This window comes from Perna viridis, chromosome 11 (genome assembly GCF_037379345.1).
Source record: "Perna viridis isolate PV_CMFRI_1.1 ecotype Kerala chromosome 11, ASM3737934v1, whole genome shotgun sequence".
Lineage (NCBI taxonomy): Eukaryota > Metazoa > Mollusca > Bivalvia > Mytilida > Mytilidae > Perna > Perna viridis.
This window is the reverse complement of record NC_142455.1, coordinates 22186490-22211588: the sequence shown is the minus strand read 5'-3', so window position 1 is coordinate 22211588 and position 25099 is coordinate 22186490. Positions and strand designations below refer to the sequence as shown.

The 25099-nt window shown below is 33.5% G+C and overlaps 1 protein-coding gene and 1 long non-coding RNA gene across 4 annotated transcripts; one reads left to right on the top strand and one right to left on the bottom strand.

The window, feature by feature from the left end:
- The first annotated feature begins 988 nt into the window (after positions 1-988).
- On the top strand, positions 989-3643 carry LOC148603362 (uncharacterized). The gene is made up of 4 exons (XR_015916397.1): positions 989-1222; positions 2332-2398; positions 3088-3161; positions 3495-3643. It is a non-coding gene; the product is annotated as an uncharacterized LOC148603362 (long non-coding RNA).
- A 12355-nt stretch (positions 3644-15998) lies between these two features.
- Positions 15999-24757, bottom strand: LOC148603361 (uncharacterized). Of its 3 annotated transcripts, none has more exons than XM_088552972.1 (4): positions 24644-24757; positions 23523-23875; positions 17257-17364; positions 15999-16205 (listed from the first exon to the last, which is right to left on the bottom strand). In XM_088552972.1, exons 1-4 carry the CDS (start codon positions 24659-24661, stop codon positions 16070-16072), a joined length of 615 nt encoding a protein of 204 aa, XP_088409098.1. In that variant the 5' UTR covers positions 24662-24757; the 3' UTR covers positions 15999-16069. The 3 variants fall into 3 exon arrangements, with proteins under 3 accessions (XP_088409098.1, XP_088409099.1, XP_088409100.1); XM_088552973.1 differs by having other exon boundaries at positions 15999-16194; XM_088552974.1 differs by having other exon boundaries at positions 23523-23640; positions 24674-24698.
- Positions 24758-25099: the final 342 nt, after the last annotated feature.

The following is a 25099-nucleotide window of genomic DNA, read 5'->3' as shown; positions in this document are numbered from 1 at the left end:
ACAGTAAAACGGAATATCGAGCTGTTAATACCTGTAGTAATTTTCTCGTAATAAACGAAAATTTTAGTTTTACGTATACATTTTGACTGCAGATTTTGATTTTTAAAATTCATTGTAAAGATCAATTCAAATCAATATCTGTATAAGTTAAGTAAGGCAATCATGTCCACCAGTACAATGTTACAACAAACAACAGTACATATCCCAGTATTCTAACACCTGAACAGAAGTTAATATACGTTACAAATGCAAATACACAATCATAATTAAAGTAATTAAGTTAAGACTGTAAATACATGGACAAGGAACCTACATAAATTACGCATCACCTTGAAATTTCCAGTGGTTTTGAAATATATGCATGTACTATATTTTGAAAGAGGAGGGGCTTCTAAAATAATTAGGCTAGACATACTGGCGTCACAACTCGATACAAAATGAAATTCATCCTCGACACTTTTAATTGTGCACAAAGCACACTATCTATTTGACATCTCTATACCATAGTAACCCCCAGTTTCAACAAACAAGGAATGTGATGATTATCTTAGTTTACATCTAGTAAGGCATTTTTTTGTAATAAGTCCGTTTTGTTAAATATTTTTGCAGACTTGGTACAAATTCAACAACAAATTTGTACAAATAACACTTAGGAGAACCCTGAAAGGTTCCGTTTAGATCAAATGTTAAGTACCAGTCAACATAAAATTCAGACACTGCTAATGGAAAAGTGATTCATGTTGGATAAAAAGTAATTCACGGTGAAGAAAACCTACCAAACAAACGATGCTTCTGTGCAAATTTCATTTACAATCTACATTTTTGTACATACTTTTTCTCTATTTAGCGCAACAAACAAATAAAAAACTAAGATTATGTGATCAGTAACTGTTTCTAAACAAGTAATAAAATTAAATTGGGTTGGTTTTTGACGTGCTGTCTGATTTTTAGAAAGCCTGATAAAAAAGTACTTACGATTAAAATACTAGGAGTGTGAAATGTGATGCACGATAGAACGTTTCCATGTGTTGTTACCTTTTGGTCCGTGGTCAAATCATAACTTGTCACATTACACCATAATTCGTTTCTTTCCCCTGTATTTCCAAACTCATTGAGAAACTCTTCGCATGAGAATAAGCACGCGAGAATAAGGATTTTCACTGCTTTCAAAATGTTGGATGCAATTAATATTTTAAACTCGTTCTTTCCAAAATAGAAACAGGTTAGTATCATTCATTCCCGAGTATTCGATATTGTCGTTTACTAAACGGAAATAAACGCGAGTTGAAGGATCACTCAGTCATAACCATTTTACTGCTACAGGTGGGGCTGCATGTACTGGACAACAACAGCACGTCTCACTTCCAGATAATGTTTACTAAAACCATGTAAACACGATGGCTTTTTAAAGGGTATGGTCTGGATTAGACCCCCCCTTTTTTGTTGGATTTTTTTTTCAATATTTTGCCATTTTTTTGGGAAAATGTGGCAGAGTCAAACTTTATAGTTTTCATATTTTAAGCAATGATTTTTATTTATGTACTGCAATGGTAATTCTTCTACAATTGATGGAATAAATATCGACTGAAAAATGTGACTAAAACAGTATAAGCAATGACCATTTTTGAATGTTGGAATAATACATTTTGTATATGTTCCATAAGTTTATCTGTGCACGCAGTAAGACAAACTAGATAGAGGTAGGTACTGTCTCACATAAGGTACAGTACAAATGTTTTTTTTTGTTAAAATGTAGATATGGATAGTTATGGGTACAAATGTAACATGTTTATGTTGTTAATCTTCTGTTTTAACAATTCAGAAAGGCTTTAAATTTGAAATTAACAATATAGATATGATCATTTGAAACCATAATAGATTCAGTGCTTTTAGACCCAAATGTAGTACAGAGTTTTGATTTTAGCATTTTAAATATAAAAATACTAGTTTAGTTTTTCAACCTGTCCATGCAAGTTTTCATTAGTGGGAATTGGGGTGTAAGATTTCTTGTGTTTGAAGAGAAATTGTGTTACAATTTGGAAATTGTATATATATGGCATATAAGTTGTACTGATTTCATTTTTTCTTCTCATGGAATTTCATCAGTGGACTTAGTACTGTCATATTTTAAAAAATTGGAAATTTTTTTGGCACCACTTTTTGCTTTTATTTCTGAACATTGATTAAAAAAAATTGGTGACAGAATTTTGGAAGCCAGTGCAGCCCCTGTTTCAGTTACATGTTTATAACTCCATTTTACTGTCTATATACAGAATCTGACAGTTATCTAATTTTGAATTAATGCATAATAAGTATAATTTTGTTTTGAAGGTGCTCTATGTTGCTCAAGAGAGATTAGAGGATGCATGAAAAGATTCTTAGTAATGACTCGTAAAAGGTGAGTGACATATAAAGAACTTAATTAAATTAAGAAAATTAAGTATTAAACCAACTATGTCTGAGGCAAGATAAACAAGCTCTAGCTAGATGTTAAGTTCTGGTAAAAATCACTATTACTTGCTATCAGGAGATATCTCTTTTTGTATACAGATGCTTTTGTTATATGATTAAGCCAAAAACAAATATCTTTATTGTGTGAATATTCAATTGCAAATAGAGTTTGTCAAGTCCTATTCTAAAATTATAGTTGAACTGGACCATTATTATTTAAGCTCTTATCTTTGCACCACTAACATACCTTGTGTTTCAAAGGTAATCAAGGGAACCAATGTAATAGTGGCAATCAAAGGAATGTAATTCAGAGACAAAGACCAGACATGGAAAACAGACATACACAACAAAGAACATAAAGTAACTAAAATCATACACACAAAGTAACAAAAGCAAATGAGCAACTCAGACTACACTAAACTTGTTACATTTTTTGAAAGTTCAACGACAGCTTTCTCCACAATCTCTTAATTAATTTTGATTAAACTTACCCCCAGCATGTTGGACTTAACATTGAATGTTACTTATGTGCATTACAAGATAACTGCTTTAAGGATGCTTGCAATGAAAATTAATTCAACTAAATTCAGAGGTACCATATGTATTATCATGCAGATTTGTTTTTCACCATTTCAGGAACCAGCCACCTGCTTGCCTCTATGGTGAACGACTAATTCAGTATATGCAAACTTGATAGCTTATCATATCAGGTATACACTGTTCTCCAGAATTTTTGTACTCCTGCTTTTTGAGACGGGACATATTATGGCATACTGGTGTCCGTCCATCTGTTCTTCATACTTTGCACAATAAATCAAAAGTGCTGCCACGAACTTATATAGAAAGCACTTTATCTGTGTGTCTGTTTGTCTGTTCATGTTATCTTTTAGATGTCTGATTGCAAGTAATTTCAGCTGTTGATATTAGAAATGAACATATATCAAGTAAGAAAAAATAAGATCACTTTGATTACAAATAAAATGGTATTGTAAAATATTTTATATATTTTGTTTGCATAAAGATTTTTACTTGTTTTTTTCTAGAGACGAGAAATGAAGCATGTTTCATGGGTTGAAGCTGACCAAGAAGAAAAAGAAGTGCCAAAAAGCTGATTATGGACCTGAATTTAGACTTCCATTAGAATTTTTATAATTTATTTAAATACTAAGATAAAAGTACTGCTCATACAGCATTCTAAGTTTATATTCTTAAACAGCATATTTATAGTCAGAGTGTCTTTGAATATTTTTTTCTATTCTGTTGTTTTACATTTGTGGTTGATAAGTGAATTTTCAAAGTGATTTCATTTCAAAGCTATAAAAGATTAAAAATTTCAAAAACATCCCAAAACAATACAAAAAACCTCTCTCTTTTAGTCATACAGCTTTTTTATTCATACTGCACAGAAGAAAAATGCACTAAGTGAGTATGTGAGGCATACACTCTCTATGACTATCATTGTATTTTAACACAAGATATCCCATGGGAGAAAAAAAATCCCATGGGAGAAATTAAAATCCCATGGGAGAAAAAAAGTCCCATGGGAGAAAAAAATCCCATGGGATATTGAAAAATCCCATGAATTTTAAATTGTAACTACAAATTTATTTTAGTAAATATTGTAAAACAAAATGCATTTTATTAAATCCCATGCAAATCTGCATCCAATGATTACTCACATGACATGGTAGGTTGAAGAAAAAACGGCGCAAGATTTGCAATTCAGTGTTTTGCAAATTTAAATTGTCTTGTGTTCAATATAGTTTACATATATAGTATCTTGTTTATGATGTACCATGATGAATATAACGATAAAACCAACGATTCAAAGGAGGATAGGTAGCAGCAGGTTTTCTGGCCATTTTTTAGCGCATTTATCACATTATTTATCAATACTGGTTTAGAATGATACAGAACGTATAATAGAAGATCTATTTAATGTTAGAACTTATATAAATAAATATTTTTGTTATCAGGCAAGCCGAGAGCTTGCGTAAAAGAGATAAAAGTGCGGTTTCAATTACCATTACACAAAATATTTTGAAACCAGTCCTATCGTTAAAGAATCAAACTTGATTTTTTTTTAAAATACATGTAATAATAAATAGTGTACGACATCAACATACATTCTATTTGAAGATGTTTTTTTTGTTGACCTAACGGTTCACTCTTTTTTTGTCACAAACTAAGTGTTAACCGTCAACATAGTAATTTAAAGAATCAACATGTTCCTAGAGAGTTCTTGGTACGAGTATAACTGTCGAGAGCGTAGGAGATGCTATCAGAAGCAGAGGCGGGAATTCGATGTAATGGATGGTACATAAACAGAATTAAATGCCGAGCGAAGCAAGCAAAGATAATTCTAAGGTGTACAATGTAGAATATGCAAGCAATCAAGATTTCATCCTAAAAATGTTTTTCCCCAATTTTAGGAGTGGGTGTACGCCCGGCACTCTGTCCTTAATCAGTGCCTGAAATTTTAAAATTTGGCTGTCTGTTCTGAGCCAACGCTATGTAGTGCGTCTCATAATGACGAAACCGGAGCCTTTTATTAGTTTTAACATGTTTTTATTGTACATTTGGTGTTCTAGCTATGAGTAGTAATAATTAGTAATTGGGATGACATTAGATATACATGTAACTATGTCAATCTAGCAGACGTTTTTTTTCAAGATAGAGATAATGTACCGGAAACGGAATGATGACTTAATTAATTAGAAAGGGTGATCTTGAATACCAAAGAACGCAGTGATTTCACGACTGCACGGAACATTGAGTAACTGTTCATCTTTAAGCCTTCTTGGCACGAGTTATTGGTGATTACCAATTGATTATCGTATTTATCATTTAAAATTCCTGCTTAATTCATTGCTATAATTAACGTCAATTTTAAAATTTTGTGATCTACGGATTGACTTACGCGTTGTGACGTTTGGGCGGGAGATATCCTAGCCTTAGATTTCATGTAAGAGTGAAATTACCGAATTTATTTCACAATGTGAATTATCGAAATTCATTACACAGGTAAAGCCTTCCTTAAATCACTGCTATTTATAAAATAATAGCAAATACTTGTATTCAAGATAAGAAACGGCGTGCAATACGCCTTTTGATCTAATTGGATTTCACACATAACCCAAAACTTGACATTCTTAGGCGTTTAATCAATCATGTCATACAGATTACGACTATTATAGAATCAACACATTGATCGATGATAAAATAAAGCATGTTTACAGGTGCAAATCTTCGTTCGAACATGTTACAGCGCCACTATATTGCAAAAAGTGACTGATGAAAGATAAGACGTTTTGATAGTAACATGATGGTGTAACATGGTTATTAAGAGTTTAATCTAATTCCGTATCATTTTTATTGACATTTACTTATACAGTCATATGTAGTAGCGATTTCTAAAATTCCCACAGGGGTAAAACCTTCAGAATATCCCTTAACATAATATCATATTAAAAAACAAACAGTTACAGACCAGTTTGCACTTTTGAGATAAAAATTATAAAGATTGTGCATAATGTTGACTCTTTGCAAGAGTTATCACTTTTTTCGGTTGATTTATGTGAGAAATGAATTATCATTATGTGTGGTTTTGTCCAAAATACAGATCTGCATACGGAAGAATTATAGTTTATCAAAATATGGCGTATGTAGACATAAAAAGCATTGATTGTCCGGCGTCTCTCTGCACCATGATTCGCCTCAGTCTATATCGGCAGAATGGAAATGTACACGTACTGGAACAATCACTCGTAGTTCGACAAAGTTTCGACTGAACTTTACATGTACCTTGAAGCCGGGAATGTATATTAATCGTATGAATATATATATATATATATATATATATATAGACATAGACTATTTATTTCCTAATGTTAACCATCAAGTAAAACAGATGGAATTGTGCCGAATGTCGAACGGAAATAGTATTTTCTCCCATTAATTCATAGGCTTCATTTACACCGCGAGTGATTAAAAATTAAATTTGTAATTTCCCGTCACGTGCCGGGAAATTAAAATGCCGCGTGAATACTCCCACGCTTACCATGCTTACCTTGTTTACAGTTGTTACTCATAGTGTTGATCAATTAAATACTTGTTGATTTACCATTGTTATTCATATTTTAAAAGATTAGTTGGTAGTGTATCAGCTAATCATAATGGTAGTGATATCAATGACGCAATGACTTGATGACTAGAGGGTAGGTCCTTGATGTCGAAGTTGATTTTGAGGTAATTTAGAGTGTTGTTTGTTTTTTTTTTAATTTATTTTTATTAATGGGAGAAACAGATTCTCACTAATTTCTCTCGGGGATTAAAATATTTCTCCACTCTCGATAGTTAAATTTTAGATCTTAACTATCTCGAGTGGAGAAATCATGTAATCCCCTCGAGACTGAAGGAGAATCTATTTCAGTCTTCTCGGGAAGCCTGAAACCGTTTCCTGGGTTATTGCGTATCACTCTCCGACTACTGTGCAGAAAATGAAATATGTCGCAAAACACAAGCACTACTAACAATTCGGGAAGCTTTTTTTTCAGGCAATCTCATCAGACCAATAAAAGCTAGTTTCCAGAATCATTACGTTTAACTCTACTTACTTAAAGACTCTGCTTTACAGGATTTTGAGGACTACTAATTACAGATTCGAGAAGCTTTTACAGTGTACTGTAGCAATAAGCATAAAGTAATGAGTTTTGTAGTGTTGTAAAATCAAATAAACATACTGAACAGGAGATTGAAAGTTCCTGGTATAAAAACTAATTGTATGATTAAAGTTGAAAATGGGAGTAGATTCGTGATTTTGTTTCTTTTGTTTATACTTTCTTTGTTTGTCAGGCAGATATCGTTTTTGAAATGTTTATTTTATTTGTCTAAGCTTGATACTTGTTTATGTAAATTAACAGTTTTACTCTATCAACAATTATTTACATTTCCGCAATCTCAAATGTTTTGTCAAAAATTCATCCGCATGCGTATAGTACGTAGGCTGAGATAAACCCCCCGTGCAGCCCCATGGCACTTCTACCAAACCTACTGATAATGCTGGTGTACAGGTTGATTCCTAGTATTATTGATCGCTTATATTTTTCAATGTATTCAAACTCCTGTTTTCATGTTTTAGGAATGTTTTGTATACATGTAATGTATGTTTATCATTAGAATAGAGTAGACAAGATGAAACATGAATTTTCTCTTAGTGTGCCTTTATTGGTTTTAATTCGTCACTGATCACATATCTTTAAAATCTCATGGTTTTCTCAGCATATAGATTCAATATAATTGTAAAATAAAATGAGGCTTACTATAAGCCGAAATTTGATAGAAATTATAATGAACCTATATATGCGGAGAGTTTATATGCCCACCCAGAGGTTGCACCCACCCAAAATCTGGTGATTGGAAAGCCTTATTTTCTTGTGGAAGACTTGTCTACATGTAAATATTTAAGTGATCGTTCCTTATACTCTAAAGAATGACATCTTGACCTGCGTCCGCTTTCTCATATTAACTCTCATCATATATAGGTTCAATATAATTTCTATCAGATTTTGGCTTAAAGTAAGCCTCATTTTATTTTCCAATTTTCAGGTATCCTTACACCTACCATTTACGAATTATTTTGTCGCAGATAAAATAATCTGGAGTATTTTTGTATTTTCTTGCCAGTTTTTATACCTCGTTGAGACAAAAATCCATTTTTTGGTTTGTTTTTACTCTTCTAACTTCTACCTTCTACAAAACGAAATAAATGGATACATACATGTATAGGTATCATTACGAAGCCAGATATCTCAGCTTTCTGACGCTACCAAGAGTGTTGCGGTAACACTTCGGGGCTTTGATTAAATGAGAAATAAATACCCCTATTCGGTTAAAAAATAGCTCAATTGACATTTTTTTCAATGCCATAATCCTAGTATATAGTATTTATGCTTCAGTAAAACAAAAATGATATTTTCTATTTAGCACGATCGCAATTAATACTTCAGGGGTTCTTTTGGTGACTTGTGGCGATTTTCATAGTTAGAATTTATCAAAAAGGCAAAAAATGGGATTTTCGATTTATCAAAAAAATGTTGAATAAATTTTACTCTTTACTCTTAATGCTCAACTAAAACGTCTAAAATTAGATATCATTCGATGGAGAGATTAATATTTGACATCAATTAATCATGAATAATTAATTTTTTTGAAAGAATATTCCAAACAAGTTAAAAATATTACCACTACCCCAAGAAAACTGGTCTCAGTATCAGACAAATTTCACATATATACAGTGTCCGTATGCTGTATATATGTGTTTGTTTGTTTGTCTGCTCGGACGTTAAACCCAAACAAACAAACAAACACATATATACAGCATACGGACACTGTAAAACTCATATTTTAGGCTTTTATATAATTAAGATAATGATTAAAATAACAGACGTATATGTTCATATATAAATTATTCAATCTCAGATATAACACGCTTTCTGATTGGATAATCAATTTTGTTATACATGTATGACTGTGGCGTAACCAGTATTTTACCCCTGGCGTGTTACATGGTGGGGTTGTCAGGCTATAATACGGAAAACCTGATCGCAAACCATAGTGGTGCATCGTGTTGGGAAAGATGCCATGTTCCTCGCACGTTAAAGAACCCTGCTGTGGTATTCGATAGGAGTAGGAACCTTTGCGCTCCGCCACAGGAGACTAAATCGCCAGACCCTACCCATCCCTCCCTTTTATCTTGTGGGAATCAAACTTTGTCGACGCAATTATCCTTTTGTCCCATCCCTTTTTTCATTTCATCATAATTTCATGTTCATTTTATCGTGGTTTTTCGAAAACCACCAAAAACATATAACAGTCATTCCTTAAGGATTGGCAATGATCTGACAGTTCTAGAGTTTAGCATCTTTTGTAATGGAAAACGGTTCAAAAACAAGATTTACACGTTAAATCAGAATATACAGCAATAGTGCAAAATACATTTTGTTTAATTGACCTAATTTGACAGTGCATCATAAACATCAATAGGCTGGATGAGTGTTACTAATATATGTAATGTTACTGTGACTTATACATGTAGTTTGGAGTAATATATTGTTTATTTACAATGATATCAGGGTGCACTGTAAGATAAAAATATCTATCTACAGGAGGCCAATTTACGGATCAGTTATTTGACATTTCAATTTTAATTATACATATAAAACACATACCTTACTTTTATTTACTGTTGGGGAGTATAATAAATCAAAACCATGACAAATGCTACTTTCAAAATGTTTCCCCTAGTATCGAGACACTTCTTTGTAAGAAATATGATAATTGGAAACCTCATCTACACAACATGTAGAACACATTAAGTAAAACTAGTAAATGTATGAGCTAAGGAAAGTGGGATAAAATTGACATTGACAACAACGAGCGCGGATCCAAAGAAAGGTGCGACAAGCGTACCAATCCACCCACCCCCTAAAATGGGAACAGTTCATTTTCATTTAATCCTTATTTTTCACAAATTCTACCTATAAATGTTCTTGCCTCGTCTCGTTCGACATGATTGAGTTTGATAAGGAAGCTAAACTAGCATACGTCAGAGTTAATGATAAAAGAATGCAGACAAATTTATGTGTCATGTTGAGGCATCCATTACCCCTGCTTCATAACAGTAAAAACGTTTGTACAATAATTGTCTTCTTACAAATATAAAAGTTATTTTGTGCTGATATAGATCTATGTTCTGAAAAAAAAACTGGTACGTGAAACATGGAATCAACACTTCGTGCTCGAGGGGCGGATTCAGGCGGGGGCGTGTCGGGTGTGCCCCATTAAAATTTGCAAAGCATGGGTTGTCAGGGGTACATGTAGATTTAGGCGGTTTACATTAGGTTGAAACTTTAATTTCTCGCTAATTTTACCAAAACAGAATCTACATTGCACCCACCCGAGAAGAATATTTCAAAAAATTAACCTCAATTTTTAACTGTGTGCCCCCTACTCTAAATCCTGGATCCGCCCCTGTGCTCTACCTTTATTCATTGTGGACATATGTTTGCAGAAAGAGCGGTGTCTGTTTGTTTGTTATATTTTTTTCGTTTTAAAGTATTTAGGAAAAAGATACTGCTGCCAATTTAGTTAAGTTTTTGAAAATTTTACGAGCACTTTTGATCTTTGTCAAATATCTAAATACAATTATGCCGCATTGACAATTATCCTTTAATCATTTTGATACCATTAAAGTCTCAGTGTCAATTTGTGTTTTGTAAGTACATGTATGTTTGTATTCCTAGTCAATTAACACTATTACACATTCTGACTTGTGTTCAACTACATGTAGTATCAGCGTGTATTATGTGTAGCATACAACTTGAAGTACTTGTGCTGATCAACTTACTACATGTTTTCATGTATTACGTGCAGCATACTTGTACCTATGATGATAAATTTATCACCCCCTTTTAAACAAGTATTACAGACAGAGACTCGTACATTAATTCGCAATTTTCTAAAAATTCTTTGAAAAATGAATATTATAATTGGATTAGGTTATTAACAGTGTTACATAACTTTGGCTGATTTATAAACCGACAGGAGTTTTAAAGTAGTCTATTTCTGTCTCTTAACTTCTAACGAGTTATTTCAAGATTAAAGTTGGAAATGAACGATGAATTTACACTCCAAGTCAATAAACACGTGCCATGAAGTTAGAATACCTCTTCTACTACATAATAAACCCTTTTGTGTTAACTGTGGGATAGTCCTTATGCGAGGAAAAATCTTTTGTTCTACCCAACCTCTACCTCGCTGAAGTGTAAATTGAGCATGCTCATCAAGTTACCACAAAAGGGTCTATTATACTTCAAAACGATGTTAGAACTGTCAAATTTGCGATGCAAATTTTTGGTCGTTACCTCCGCGGGACTCGAACTCGTACCGCTATGACATCTATGGCAACACCGCCTGCACAAAGTCCAGCGCCAAAGACTATTCGGCCAGCTAGGCTATATAAAATATAGCTTTCGCTGGCCGGGTCATTCCTCCTTGTAGTATTAATCTAGGGCTGTAACTTAGTACACGATGTATGGTAGTACGGGACATTTCATTTAGATGTTATTATGTAGGATAGAGGATCAAATCAATGATGCATGTCACAAAAAATCAATATTATACAAACGTCTCAGAATATGACTACTCTATTCGCTACACTGCTCCATCGGATCAAATTGATACAGGGAAGATATGTAAACGTATAGAAAGGTCTGAAAAATTCCCAACGATGTTAGAACTGTCAAATTTGCGATGCAAATTTTTGGTCGTTCCCTCCGCGGGACTCGAACTGCTGTAGCATCTACGGCAACACCGCCTGCACAAAGTCCAGCGCCCTAGACCACTCGGCCAGCTAGACTATATAAAAATTTAGCAATTTTTGTACGTTTACATATCTTCCCTGTATCAATTTGATCCGATGGAGCAGTGTAGCGAATCGAGTCATCAACCAAATATTCAAAACTGTGCATCAAATGATATCATTCGATAGATAAATAATAAATTCACAACACGAAACAAATATTTTGTTCAGATATTGTTATCTTTTTAAAGATACTCTATATTTTATAAATCTAGTAAAAAAATAATAAAACAAAATGAAATTGAATACAAGTTTTCTTTATCATTCTTTGGAAACGTAATTAGCAAAAAATGAAGGCCAATTTAGTAACCTACTTCCATTCATACATCTTTTATGTGATCCATAGAAAACTATTGTGCATTCAAATCCAATTGGAATGTTTATAATTAGCTTAACGGGAATGACCGACTTTGTAACGTAATTCACTTATGTAGAGTTCATTTCCACCGTTAAACCAAATATCATTAATCATCATTTTCGATTATCACTTTTCCATCCAGTGTTATTGTTTACTATTTCGAGTACTTCCGTTGTAATTTCACGATTGTTTTTCTGTGTTGATTTGGTGGAAATATTATTAATTTGGTGAGTTTTTTTACGTTATCTTTGTATAAATATACTTCCGATGGTTAATTACATACATTTTGATAATTAGATATAATTTTTGTAGGTTTATGGACTTTAATTTTAATGATAGGCAGATTGATTTTCGAGTGCACCGCAATTTTGCACTGTATGTTAGGTGCCGATCGATAAGTTTTTTTCTCAGTGAAGCTTAATAGCGATTTAATTATTTAAATCTTAATTAAGTTCTTTTTACATATTGTATTTTCATGCTTTTGTGTCATTTTCTATTGATTTTCTATTGATATTGTATTACTATTGTGTTTGTATTTTTTTGTTTTGATTGGTTATTTTCTTGGTTGACGACATAGGTACATTGTATTTCATTTTTCTATTTTCAGTAAATCGTCAACATCGTCAACATCATCAATATTTTTGTTCAGCTAGTGAAATGTACTCTCTGGAATCTCTGGACTCTCTGGTTGTTGTCATTAAAGATGTTACGCATTTACTTATATATTTCCACGCCCATTTGCTAGCCAACACAACTTATATCAGTGTAATATATAATCCATGGCTTTCTCATGCTTTAATTGGAACACATGGTTAAACACGAAAAACAACTAATTGCAATATTTTGGCAAGTAATATTTAAAAACAAATCACATTTGTTAAATTTGTCATTTTTATATACGCCACATGAAGAAATATAGAAGTCTTTAGTGGCATGTAAGGAAATGATAATGGTACGATTGGTTCGAACAATTACTTAACATGTTATAACAAATATATCTGGTATAGTTTCAAAACAAAAGATGATTAATCGACGGGTAATCTTCTAGCAGAAATAATTATAATATCAAAATTAAAATGTAACGTAATTCACAGAAACAACTTTTCGCTGATATTGTAACGTCACTTGAAAGAGTAATCAAGCTAGGGAACCAAGATTCTAGAGGAAATCAAAAGAACAGACACAGAAAACAGACAAACACAACAAAGAACATGAAGAAACCAAGATAATACATACAAGGTAACAAAAGTTAATGAGCAAACTCGGCCTCCACTAAAAACTGGAAGCATGGACTAGGTGTACCGGTACGTTAAGCGTCCTCTGCTATTCTAGAAACATCCGCCGAGCTGCTCATAAAATGTCAATTCCAGGGAAGACAAAAGATGAAGGGGAAAACTATGATACGTTGAACAAATCAGTTTTCATGGTGCAGATGGATACACCGTAACGATCCATCAGTGGATGATGACGGCCATAAAACTTCTGTAGTGATGACTTCAATTTTGTAGCAACATAACCCTGTTGCAGAAGCCTAGCTGTAAGAAGTCTGGTGCGATACAAAATACAAAGTCTACGTAGTTACGACAAGCTCTGGCATAACGTATGAGTTGTGATATAAAAACTCTATACGAAGGGGTGAAAGGATGTTGCCGCAGGTGAATGGAAAGTTGACAATTCTGAATGTCATCTCGTTTGTCGTAAAGTTTGGTCAGTAGTTTTCATTTACCATCGATCTCACGTGTAGGTCAAGATATGAGGCTGACTTTACAGTCACTGTGTTTGTGGTATCTTTTATCTCAAGTTCTTTGGGGTACATGCGATGTATCAAATCCACGAAACAAAGATTTTACAAAGATAATACGTCATCTATATAGCTGAGAAATTGAAATTGATCGTTGGTATATGCTTAAAGGTGCATTATCAAATATGTTATTGTAGATATATTCCTTGTTTCAAGTAATCTGAATGAACAAAAAAAAAGATTTATCTATATCAGTTCACGAAGAAGCTTACATATCGTTTTTGTGCTTACTTAAATTCTTGCATTGATTAAATCGTTTTTGAATGGCTTTTCCTTTTTGAAAGGTATTTCTATATTTGTTTAGCATTAATTTAATGTTTCTTGTGACAAGTTGTCATGTAAAACCATTTTCTGTAATCAAAATACACAGTTTGTGAACAGGTGAATTACGTTACAATGTTGTGAATTTCGTTTCACCATAATATATACCAATGTTTGATTTATATATCATAAATAACAATATCCTACTGTCATAACTTCTTACCAATACACCCATTCTACGTTTCTAAGTTAAGTTAAACTGAAAATTAATAATATCTAAATAATTGCACTTAACAGGAACACCTTTATAATTGTTCCTGCGTCACAGCTTCCTTTCTAAAGATGCCCGTATGGTAGGCGATGTTACTGATAATGATTTATAGTTAATTTGTTCAGAGAACAGCGTTTTTTATCCGTTTAAAAAAAATTACCGTAACGTAATTCACTGTAACGTAATTCTTGGTCTTGTACTTTACCAAGGATGTGAAAAAAATATGTAGCCACTGAAAAATCATTTAAAAGTCATTTATGACTAACATTGGTGTGTGTATAATAAAGAATATTGAAAGTTTGCTAATACCATTAACAGATGCAAGAGACACCGTCACGTAATTCACAATTAAATGCACATTTGCAAAAAAGATAAAAATCATGTATATTTTTCAATAAAAACATTATCCTTTACGTGTGAATTATTGTTTATTTTTTTATGGTATTTTTTCCTCACATAGACTTACCTTATGTGTCAGTTACATTTTCACTACAGCTTCAGGAATATTGTAGCGTAATTCACTGTGTTTCATGGGACATCCATATTTTGTGGAAAGAATTTTTTTTAATCGTTTTCGATGTAAAAATAACTGTTAAAATTGTGTTTTCTAGCCATTTTATCCCCTAGAAAACTTATTGGGCGTTCTCCTTTGGAGTATTATATAATTTTCTACGTATTTTTTTCCCCGTGCAGGTCCGGGTGTTAAAAGAATAGGCCTGCAGCAGCGCTAAGCTTGTCGTAAAAGGCGACTAAATAGTGCTCAGAACTCTAACCGGGGGCTAGGGCGCTCTGCCCACAGAGCAACTGGGATGTGGGCCCCAGGTGGTGGAATGGGGTACCCCTGGTGTGTTACATGCTGGGGTTGTCAGGCTATAATACGGAAAACCTGACCGCAAACCATAGTGGTGCACCGTGTTGGGAAAGATGGCACGTTCCTCGCACGTTAAAGAACCCTGCTGTGGTATTCGATAGTAGTAGGAACCTTTGCGCTCCGCCACAGGAGGCTAAATTGCCCGATCTTACCCATCTCCCCTTTTTCCAGTGGCAATCAAAATTTGTCGACCCTATTATCCTTGTGTCCCAGCCCTTTTTTTTCATTTCATCATCATTTCATGTTCATTTTATCATCAATTTCATGTTCATTGTCTGAATATAGCTGAAATATTGCTGCTCGGACGTTAAACCCCAACAAACAAACAACGTAATTTTTAGGGGAACCCTAATTTGTGACATAGGGTTTTTGGCGATTGATTCTTAGATATTTATCATTTTTTGTTTAGTGAACCCGATCAATGCCCCGTAAGCTATGTTTTTACAATCTGGCATATCCCTGATAGTAAAATGAACCCAAAACTATATCAGGAAATAGCTTGTGACTACGAAAATTGGCGTACTTTAATTGAATTTGACTGTTTAATTAAGTACAAGTCTATAATTGTAGCCAGTCATGCATTCATATTTATTAATCGATTGTACCTGCTATAAATAGATGTAGTATATGTACGTTTACATATGAACACATGCACAATGACTGTTCACATAAAAAATGTCTGGCATCACTTGTTCAGTTACTGGATCCATAGCTAGTAGAATATGTAAGCGTTTTACCTGTTGACAATTGGTACAACCCCCTGGAATATTTCTAAATATAAAATAAAAATCAACAAAAACAACATAAAAACAACAACAAAAAACAAACAGAACATTGCTTCTTCTATTTTTTTAAAAAAAATTTCGTCACAAAGAAAAAAGAAAACCGCAGCCTTTTATTATCGAATTACTAATTGAACATTATTTTTTTAGTATAACGAATTTTATTGTCTATGAGACTTTTTGTTTGGTGCTGCACGCCAAATTCCTGCTAAATGTTCATTTGAAGCTTATAGGGATAGCGATGATACTCGTATCCTATGACCACATTTTCTAGATTAGAGAGCAACCATTTTATTTTTTATGGGGAGGGGGAGGGGGCTAGGATAAAAAAATTTCGACTTGGGAATTTTTGTTTGTTTGTGTTAAGACTATCCCGTCTTTTTATTTTTTGATTCTAGCTTGTCCTGGATTTTTTTTATAATTTAATCCTGATTTTTTTTTCAAAAGATTCATCCTGACTTTTTTACCCGAATAGTTTCACCCTGAATTTTGTAACCATATGCTACCATCCTGCCTTTTCTAGCTCCCAAAATAACAATCAAATGGTTGCTCCCTCAATTACAAATTTCGTTGATATAAGATAACTGCTACTGCTTGGCTTCAGAATGTTTCATGTAGTCTTAGAAAATGGAAAACCTATATATTTGATTCTAATGCTGTTGATGACAGGTTACTCCTTGAAACGTGTACACAGCATATCGAAATTTGTAATATAATATATGATTGGTATTTATTTGTATTTCCATAAAATAAAGCTTGATTTAATTCAGTACTCCATTTGAAGCGTTCTTGGGTAGTACGGTACATTCATGTTCTCGCCTGCATGTGCATGCTCGATTTTCTTAATTTCCGTACAATATATATTATTTATACTAGTCTATTCCTTTTCCATTTTATTTTTATTTAGAGTTAAAAAATATATAATGGCTCCGGCTTTAGTAGAGTATCAGTGCCTGAGATAATGTAGATTAATTTATATATTGCATATTATAGAAACAACCAATCAATCATCGTAAAACAACTCGTGACTGTAAACTTACACACAGTTGCCGATGTGTACTGGTTGTTTGAAGTGGTCGTACTGTATTATTGTCATCGGTTTTCCATGTATGTTTGTCATCGTGTTCATCATCTGTAGGAGATGCGCTCTATCAAGATAAAAAATATATATTGATGAATGCTGTAAGTTCAAAATAGTACTTCAGGCACTGTAAAATGTTGGAAATGCCTTCAAAGTGTTTTTAGAACTTCTGGAAAAAATTTGGGTTGGGATGCCCTATGCCCTGTTATTTCACCAGGTCTGAGAGAGCATTAACCCAGTATAGATTTGCTTAAAAAGAACGAAAACTGAAAAATCACGGCTATCCAAAATTTTCATTATCACTATTCATATCAGGAGACATTATTTATCATATAAAAACCTAATTATCTTTGAAATTAAATTAAGTATAAAAATTAGCAGGAAAATGGCAGTCTAGAACAATCTTTCGTCATCACTATTCAACTTAAAACACCTACATGTAGTTTCCTACAGATGGGATCTGAGCAACTGGTAAAAATGGTTGTAAAATGGCAGCCACATTTAAAATGGCCGCCTAAAAAATAATTTCAATACTGCCCTCAACTCAGAATATCATGTTTATATTATGGGAAGCTTTCATTTTCATTATTCTTCTATAGTTGAGGAAAAAATAGCGAAAAAAGCATTTTGACCCCTGTGTTCTATTTTTAGTAAGTTGTGTTGTTTTGAATGATGAAAAGTTATAAATGATCAGTTTGAGGAGAAAACTCTAAAAAAAAATATGCCAACTTTTATTAAATTTTGTTACAATTGGTTTCAGGGAGTTGTATACATTAAAACGACAAAGCAATACGTTTAATTGGTTATAAATCCTACAACAGGGAACGAATAATTTTGAAAATGTTGGCAAAGGTCCGTCTGCTGGTTGTGAACAGTATTACTCTCCATCAGAAATTTGCTAAATTTAACGTTTTTTTTCTTTTAAGCTATTTGCAAAAAAAAACAAAAAAAAACTGTATTTCAACCCCTCTGTTCTATCAGTAGAAATAATAGCGGCCATGTTTTTTTTTCATCTATTAAAAAATCCGAAGATAAATTTTGTGTATGATACACTGAAAAACAACTCTGTACAGTGGATTCTGAGGAGAGGATTTTTAAAAGTAATAACATCAAAAACAGCAAAAAACGTCCAAAAAAGGGCAATTACTCCAATATCTCAGAAAGATCTCATCAAGGTGAACACTTTTACCCCATGTCAGAATTTGGTTAAACCTAATGGTTTTGGTGATTAATGAAATTTCTACTGTCTGACCCCTATGTTTTATTTTATGTAACGGCAGCCTTTTTTTTCACTGATCAAAATCCAAACGGTCATTTTGTAGAGGATATCCCGAAAAACAGTAATACAGTGTACCAACTTTCATTTAATTCTATAGAGTAGTTTGTGAGGAGAAGATGTTTTAAAGTAATAACATCTAAAACAGCCAAAAACGTGCAAAAAAAGTAATAACTCCAACATGGGTCAACAGATCTTCACCAAAATTACATCACAGATAGATATCATTATGTTGAACACTTTTATCTGGTCAGAATTTGGTTAAATCTAATGGTTTTGGTGATTTTTTAAATGAAAATTTAACTGTCTGACCCCTATGTTTTATTTTTTTTGGAACGGTGGCCATTTTTTTTTCACAGATCAAAAATCTAAACGGTCATTTTGTGCAGGATATCCTGAAAAACAGTAATACCAACTTTCATTCAATTCTATAGAGTAGTTTGTGAAGAGAACTTTTGAATGTAATTACATCGAAAACATCAAAAAAAAAAAAAAAAAAAAAAAACGTGCAAAAAGGGCATTAACTCCAACATGGGTCAACAGATCTTCACCAAAATTACATCACAGATAGATCTCATTGACGTTGCGTACGTTGTTGGTGTCACATTCGATTGAACTGGGGCTGGTTACGAAAACCGAAATATTGCTATTAGAACGTGGAGTTATCAAAGGCAACATAGATATGAAAATGTTCGAAAATGGTCGTTGTTTTAGGATTACAATCATAAATCATTGAAAGATGCCGTTAATTGTGGAGAGAAAGCATTATTCGATCACAAGAACGTCCATTTTCATATACGGACGGGTAACATTAAGAAATGCTTGCTTCCCATTTCACCAATATATCTAAGTTGTTTCTTGGCGTATTTTGATAAAACAAACTTTTTTGGAAAGAGCAGTTTGTGCAGCAGACGATGTCTTATATTTCATGGCGTAATGATAAGATCAAAGCGTATTACAATATCACAAATATCTCCTCTTTGATGTGAACATTGTAAAAATGTACATTTTTTTAAAAGTTATGCGAACAGCTTTTTTTTTTAATCGGGGCTTCTATTAACTATATTGACAATTTATTACATAACCCTAATGAAATCTTATACAAAATGTTCAATCAGTCTTTTTATTAAAAGCTTTTTTGTCCGTATTTCAATTATGTCACAAATCTTAATTTTTTCGACGTTGGCCATTGGCTACTTTCTTGCTTACGGTTGTAAAATATAACTACGAATATTATTTTTATCAAAGTATGTTCACGCTTAAAGGACGGTATAAATATTCAGAATATCTTGTTTATTCTAAAAAATAATGAGTTTTATTGTCTAATAGTAGATAAATACGCACGTATGTTGTGATGTCACGTTGTCTTTTTCCCAACGTTTTCTACACGTTACGTGCTACCCAGTCTCTATCAAAAGCTTTTTCGTTAGCTGTGAGTGAACTAATGACTATGAGTTTTTTGAATTTTACATGTATATATGCTGCAGATAGTATATTCTAAAAATAATGGTACTTGGTTGAACATGTATCTAAGCGCAGCATTTTGTCTGTGTCTAACCAAAATCTAAACATCTAAACATTACAACATATAAAATTTGTATATTTAATTTATTCACGCGTACACCATTTCTTCATATACTTAAAATATATTCATCCTCCTCTATGGTTTTATCATTTTTTTCTTTGGCTTAACAAATAGTTATATATATATCTGTTTTACGACGTAAAAACTCTTTTAATGTCAATTTTAAAAACAATAAAAAGTATGGAAAAGTTACGATACTAGATTAAATTATTATGACTGTGGATGTAATGAATAAAAACAAATACGATTTCAGCGAATGTGATAAAATAATGAAAGAAAAGTTGAAAAGAACACAGGAACAAGAAAGCCTCTCCCCACCTTTGCGCGCGCCCCGTGCAGGTCCGGGTGTCAAAAGAATAGGCCTGTAGCAGCGCTAAGCTTGTCGTAAAAGGCGACTAAATAGTGCTCAGAAACCTAGTCGGGGCTAGGCACTCTGCCCACAGAGCAACTGGGGTGTGTGCCCCAGGTGGTGGAATGGGGTACCCCTGGCGTGTTACATGCTGGGGTTGTCAGGCTATAATACGGAAAACCTGACCGCAAACCATAGTGATGCACCGTGTTGGGAAAGATGTCACGTTCCTCGCACGTTTAAGAACCCTGCTGTGGTATTCGATAGGAGTAGGAACCTTTGCGCTCCGCCACAGGAGGCTAAATTGCCCAACGTTACCCTTCCCTCCCTTTTGCTAGTGGCAATCATTTTTTTCGACCCTATTATCCTTGTGTCCCATCCCTTTTATTTCATTTCATCATCATTTCATGTTCATTTTATCATCCATTTTATGTTCATCGTCTGAATATAGCTGAAATATTGCTGCTCGGACGTTAAACCCCAACAATCAATCAACCACCTTTGCGCGCACTACTGTCTGTTCATATGCAATGATGAGATCAGCGTGCCTGCATCAAAGTATTTTGAAATGTGTAGACACGCGCTTTCACATTCGCTAGTGAAACATTGTAAAATCAACTTATTTCATTATCGTCTAATTACCTCTGACAATTATTTTACCTATAAGATAAATAAGCTGTACAGATATTGCAAAAATCAATTTTTTTTTTCAAATCGGATCAAAAACAAAACAAAAAAATGATTTATTCTGGTGTGGCCTTTTTGACCCCTTATAACTCTAAAACTGTAAGAGATATCCGAAATCTGATTGAAAAATTCAGGCAGGATTATTAATGAGGAATCCAATGTAATAAAAAATTTCGAAATCGGACAAAAAAAATGTTATGATAATGTTTTTAGGCGTTGCCCAACTTTGACCCCCTATAGCTTGAAAATGGTCCAAAACACATAAAATCTGCTGTACATTTGTTTAGCCGAATTAAATAAAGAACACATTAAAAACAGAATAATTAAAATCTAAAAAAAAAAAAAAAAAAAAAACAATCTACATGGGTTTTAATAAAATGCATATTTTTACCCTTTTTTGGACCCTTTTTCTAAAGCGGCAGGGGCAACAAAATCCAAATGAAATAGGAATCTTTTTAGTTGTTGGTAAAATCATATCAACATTTCAGAACAATTCGTCAAACACAACTAAAGTTTTCGCACGGAAACGAAGTGTTCCCAGACCACGACGACGACGACGCGGACGACGACTGCGACATAACATTGTACAACCGCAAGTTTTTTTCCTCGTATAATAAAAACGGGAGATTTTGCTCTCAAATTTTCTCGAAGAGGAAAATTTGCCTAGGTTTTGTTTTCTCGAAATGTTTAGCAATGTTTTATGTTTAGCAACAGACTTTATAAAATTAAATTCCGAAACGAGTACATGTATTCGGAGATATCAAAATACATCTACATTAGAGATATTAAATCAAATAGGAAAGATTAACTTTTTACGCTTTCACAATATGATTTCCGGGGGGGGGGGGGGGGTGCTACTGACTTTTTTTGCAGGTTTGTTGCTGACCCCTATGTACTAGTTTTAGTAAAGGTGGCCATGTTCTTTAGCAGATCAAAAACCCAAACGGTCATTTTGAGCATGATACTCTAATGAACAATCATCTTAAGTTTCATCCAAATCCATTCAATAAAAATACAACCAAAAATATGTCATAAGACGTATAAAAAACCTTATGTATCAAGAACGATAACTCAAACCCGACTTCTAATACTGTAAATGTAGATATCGCTAAGTTGGTATACATGTATGCATAAAAAAATCATATTTTTTTTTACTTATATCATGTGCATTAAGAGCAATGACTTAAATCCTAGAATAAATTAGAAGGAGTTTAATAAGCTGCACTTGTTTCCGAGTTCAGTTCGTACTTATTTTTATATTAATGAATCGATAAATACAAAAAAAATGTACGTGTGAAAGAAAATAACGTGTACATGTATACCAGGAAACAAATGGTCTACGAAATACACATGTATGGATCAGTCAAATAAAATTAGAGCTATCACTTGTTCCATTCAGTCGCTGAATGTAAGAACTAACAATACTCCACTATACTTTCTGTTCAGATGACCTTTTCAGAATCCTTGGGGTTTTCTCTTTAAATCATGAAAGATGGGTCGTCAGAACAGAAAGTAAAATGAAATGTTGTTAGATCCTATATACATGCAGTGACAGAATGAAACAATTGATAGGTCGAATTTTAATTAGATTGATGCACGGATAGTTCGACTGTAAATTCACTGATATACGTACAATGTTCTTCAAACCTTTTTTTAATAAGAACGCTATCTACTTTACGCTATTTCAGTAGTTCTAAGTAGCAGCTTAATATTTAGAACTTATACAATGTACAAGATGGAAAATAAAAGTCAACTTCTTAGGAAATTGGAAAAGGGTTAAATATATCATCATGAATTCGTGGATCGTTACTGTGTATTCGTCAGTAAAATGAGAACAGATTTGTTCAACGTGTCATTGTTTTCCTTTCCTGTTTCGGCAACCCCGGACTTGACTTTTTTATGAGCAACTCAGCATGTGTTTTCCAGAAAAGGAGAGGTCGCCCTCCCTTCCGATCCATATGGTCCATGGTCCCAGTTTTTAGAGTTGAGTCTGAGTTGCTCATTTAGTTGTTTCTTTGTATGTGTTACTTTGGTTATTTCATGTTCTTTGTTGTGTTTGTAGGGGTGGGGGGGGGGGGGTGAGGTCTTTTTTTCCTATTAAGTCCTTATCCTTGGATAACTTCCTTTTGATTTCCGATCGGACCTTGGTCCCCTTAATTACTCATCGACATCCTGATAGCGTGCACACGGAAATTAGCATTTTAAGGATCAAACGTACGTACATGTTTTTCATATTATTCTTGGACATTTTCGTTAACTGACCAAATTTACGTTCCGTGATTTTGTTTTCATTGTAGTACAAAACATTAATGTAGTTATTGTACATACGTTGGACAACACTTATCATGGTCGTGTTGTAAAAGGCTGCCATCTGATGATGTGGATTCCGGACGGGATCCTTCAGGTTGGCCCGCTTCGGCTAGTCTCCGCAGCTCCTGTAACTTCTCTGAAGACATCAACATTTCTCTAAAACCTTCACTTAATGTCTCATAAGTCATTCCCCCACATATTTTCCCATCACAAACTGATTTTTGTTCTTCAGAAAAATATTTCCCAGCAAGTTGTTCGTTGTATGTTAAATGTTCGTCTATGTAGCAAACATCACTTATACACGTGGGTTCCTTAATTTGTCCATTGATTGTTGGTTGAATGTAAAGAAGGACCAACACATGAACAGTATTCTATATAAAGCAACAGATTTACAGTTGTAATAGGGGAAAAATCCATTTTTAATAAATGAAAATGTACCAAACAGACAACAATCCTACCCTACAAAATCAATTATATCTTGGCCCACACCTACAGATCGATGGTTAAGAGAACTATTGACCAATCCATTGACTTTTCATTCCATATTGTCAGCTTTCCTTTCAGCGCCAGCGTATATCCCAACTAGTGTTTCTAGAAAAGCAGATGACGCTTATCCTACCGGTGCACCTTGACCATGCTCTCATTTTTAGTGGTTGCTCGTTTGCTATTATTACTTTGTATGTATTATTTTGGTTATTTTATGTTCGTTGTTGTATGTGTCTGTTTCCCATGTCTGGACTTTGCCCTTAGATTACATTCTTTTGATCTTCCTTGATTGCTCTTGTAAACCCAGAGTCTGCCTTCCGCCTCCGACTTGCCACAGAAACTTTTAAACCAGTTCAGTACATTGGCGTCACAATATATTCACCTTGACCACATAAAAAAAACCAAAATGCAAACTAACACAGGATTATGAAAGGCTAACGACATCTTATATGAAAAATCGTGTACCAGTGATTACATAATGTAGTAATCTGTTGTCATTATGTTTCCTTACGACGACCATATTACATATTTAGTGCCATTTGTACATACAAGTATAAAGTACTTATGATTATATAATATCGGCGCCAATTCAAGGTTTCTCAACTTGAAGGAGGAACAATTGGTTCCTTACAAACTATTACAATGTAACTTACCATTCGTTTACAATTCATGTTTTCACTCACCAGTTGCCATAAAGGATGGTAAATGTCAATACATTTTATATGTATACACAGGAAACTTATTGTATCTATTCCGTTTCAGAAAATACCGGATGACGGAAAATTGTCACTCATCCTGTTACAAACTCATTCATATTTTCAGCATTACATTTTTGTTCATTCATAACAGTATAACAACATCGCCAATAATACATGTACTTTGTTTGAAAACCCGGGTTGCTTTTATCGAAGATCAAATGATGTCAAAAGAGTAGTACTTTGTTGTTCTTGTAATATTGTATTTATAGTAAAAGGCATAACAGATTTCCAATTTCATTGTTATAATCCTTTCTAGCACAAATGAAGATCGTATTCGGGCTATCATCATTTGAAGGAAGTTTTAAACCTAAAATAACCTGTAAACCATAGGCCATATATTTCCCGGGTTCT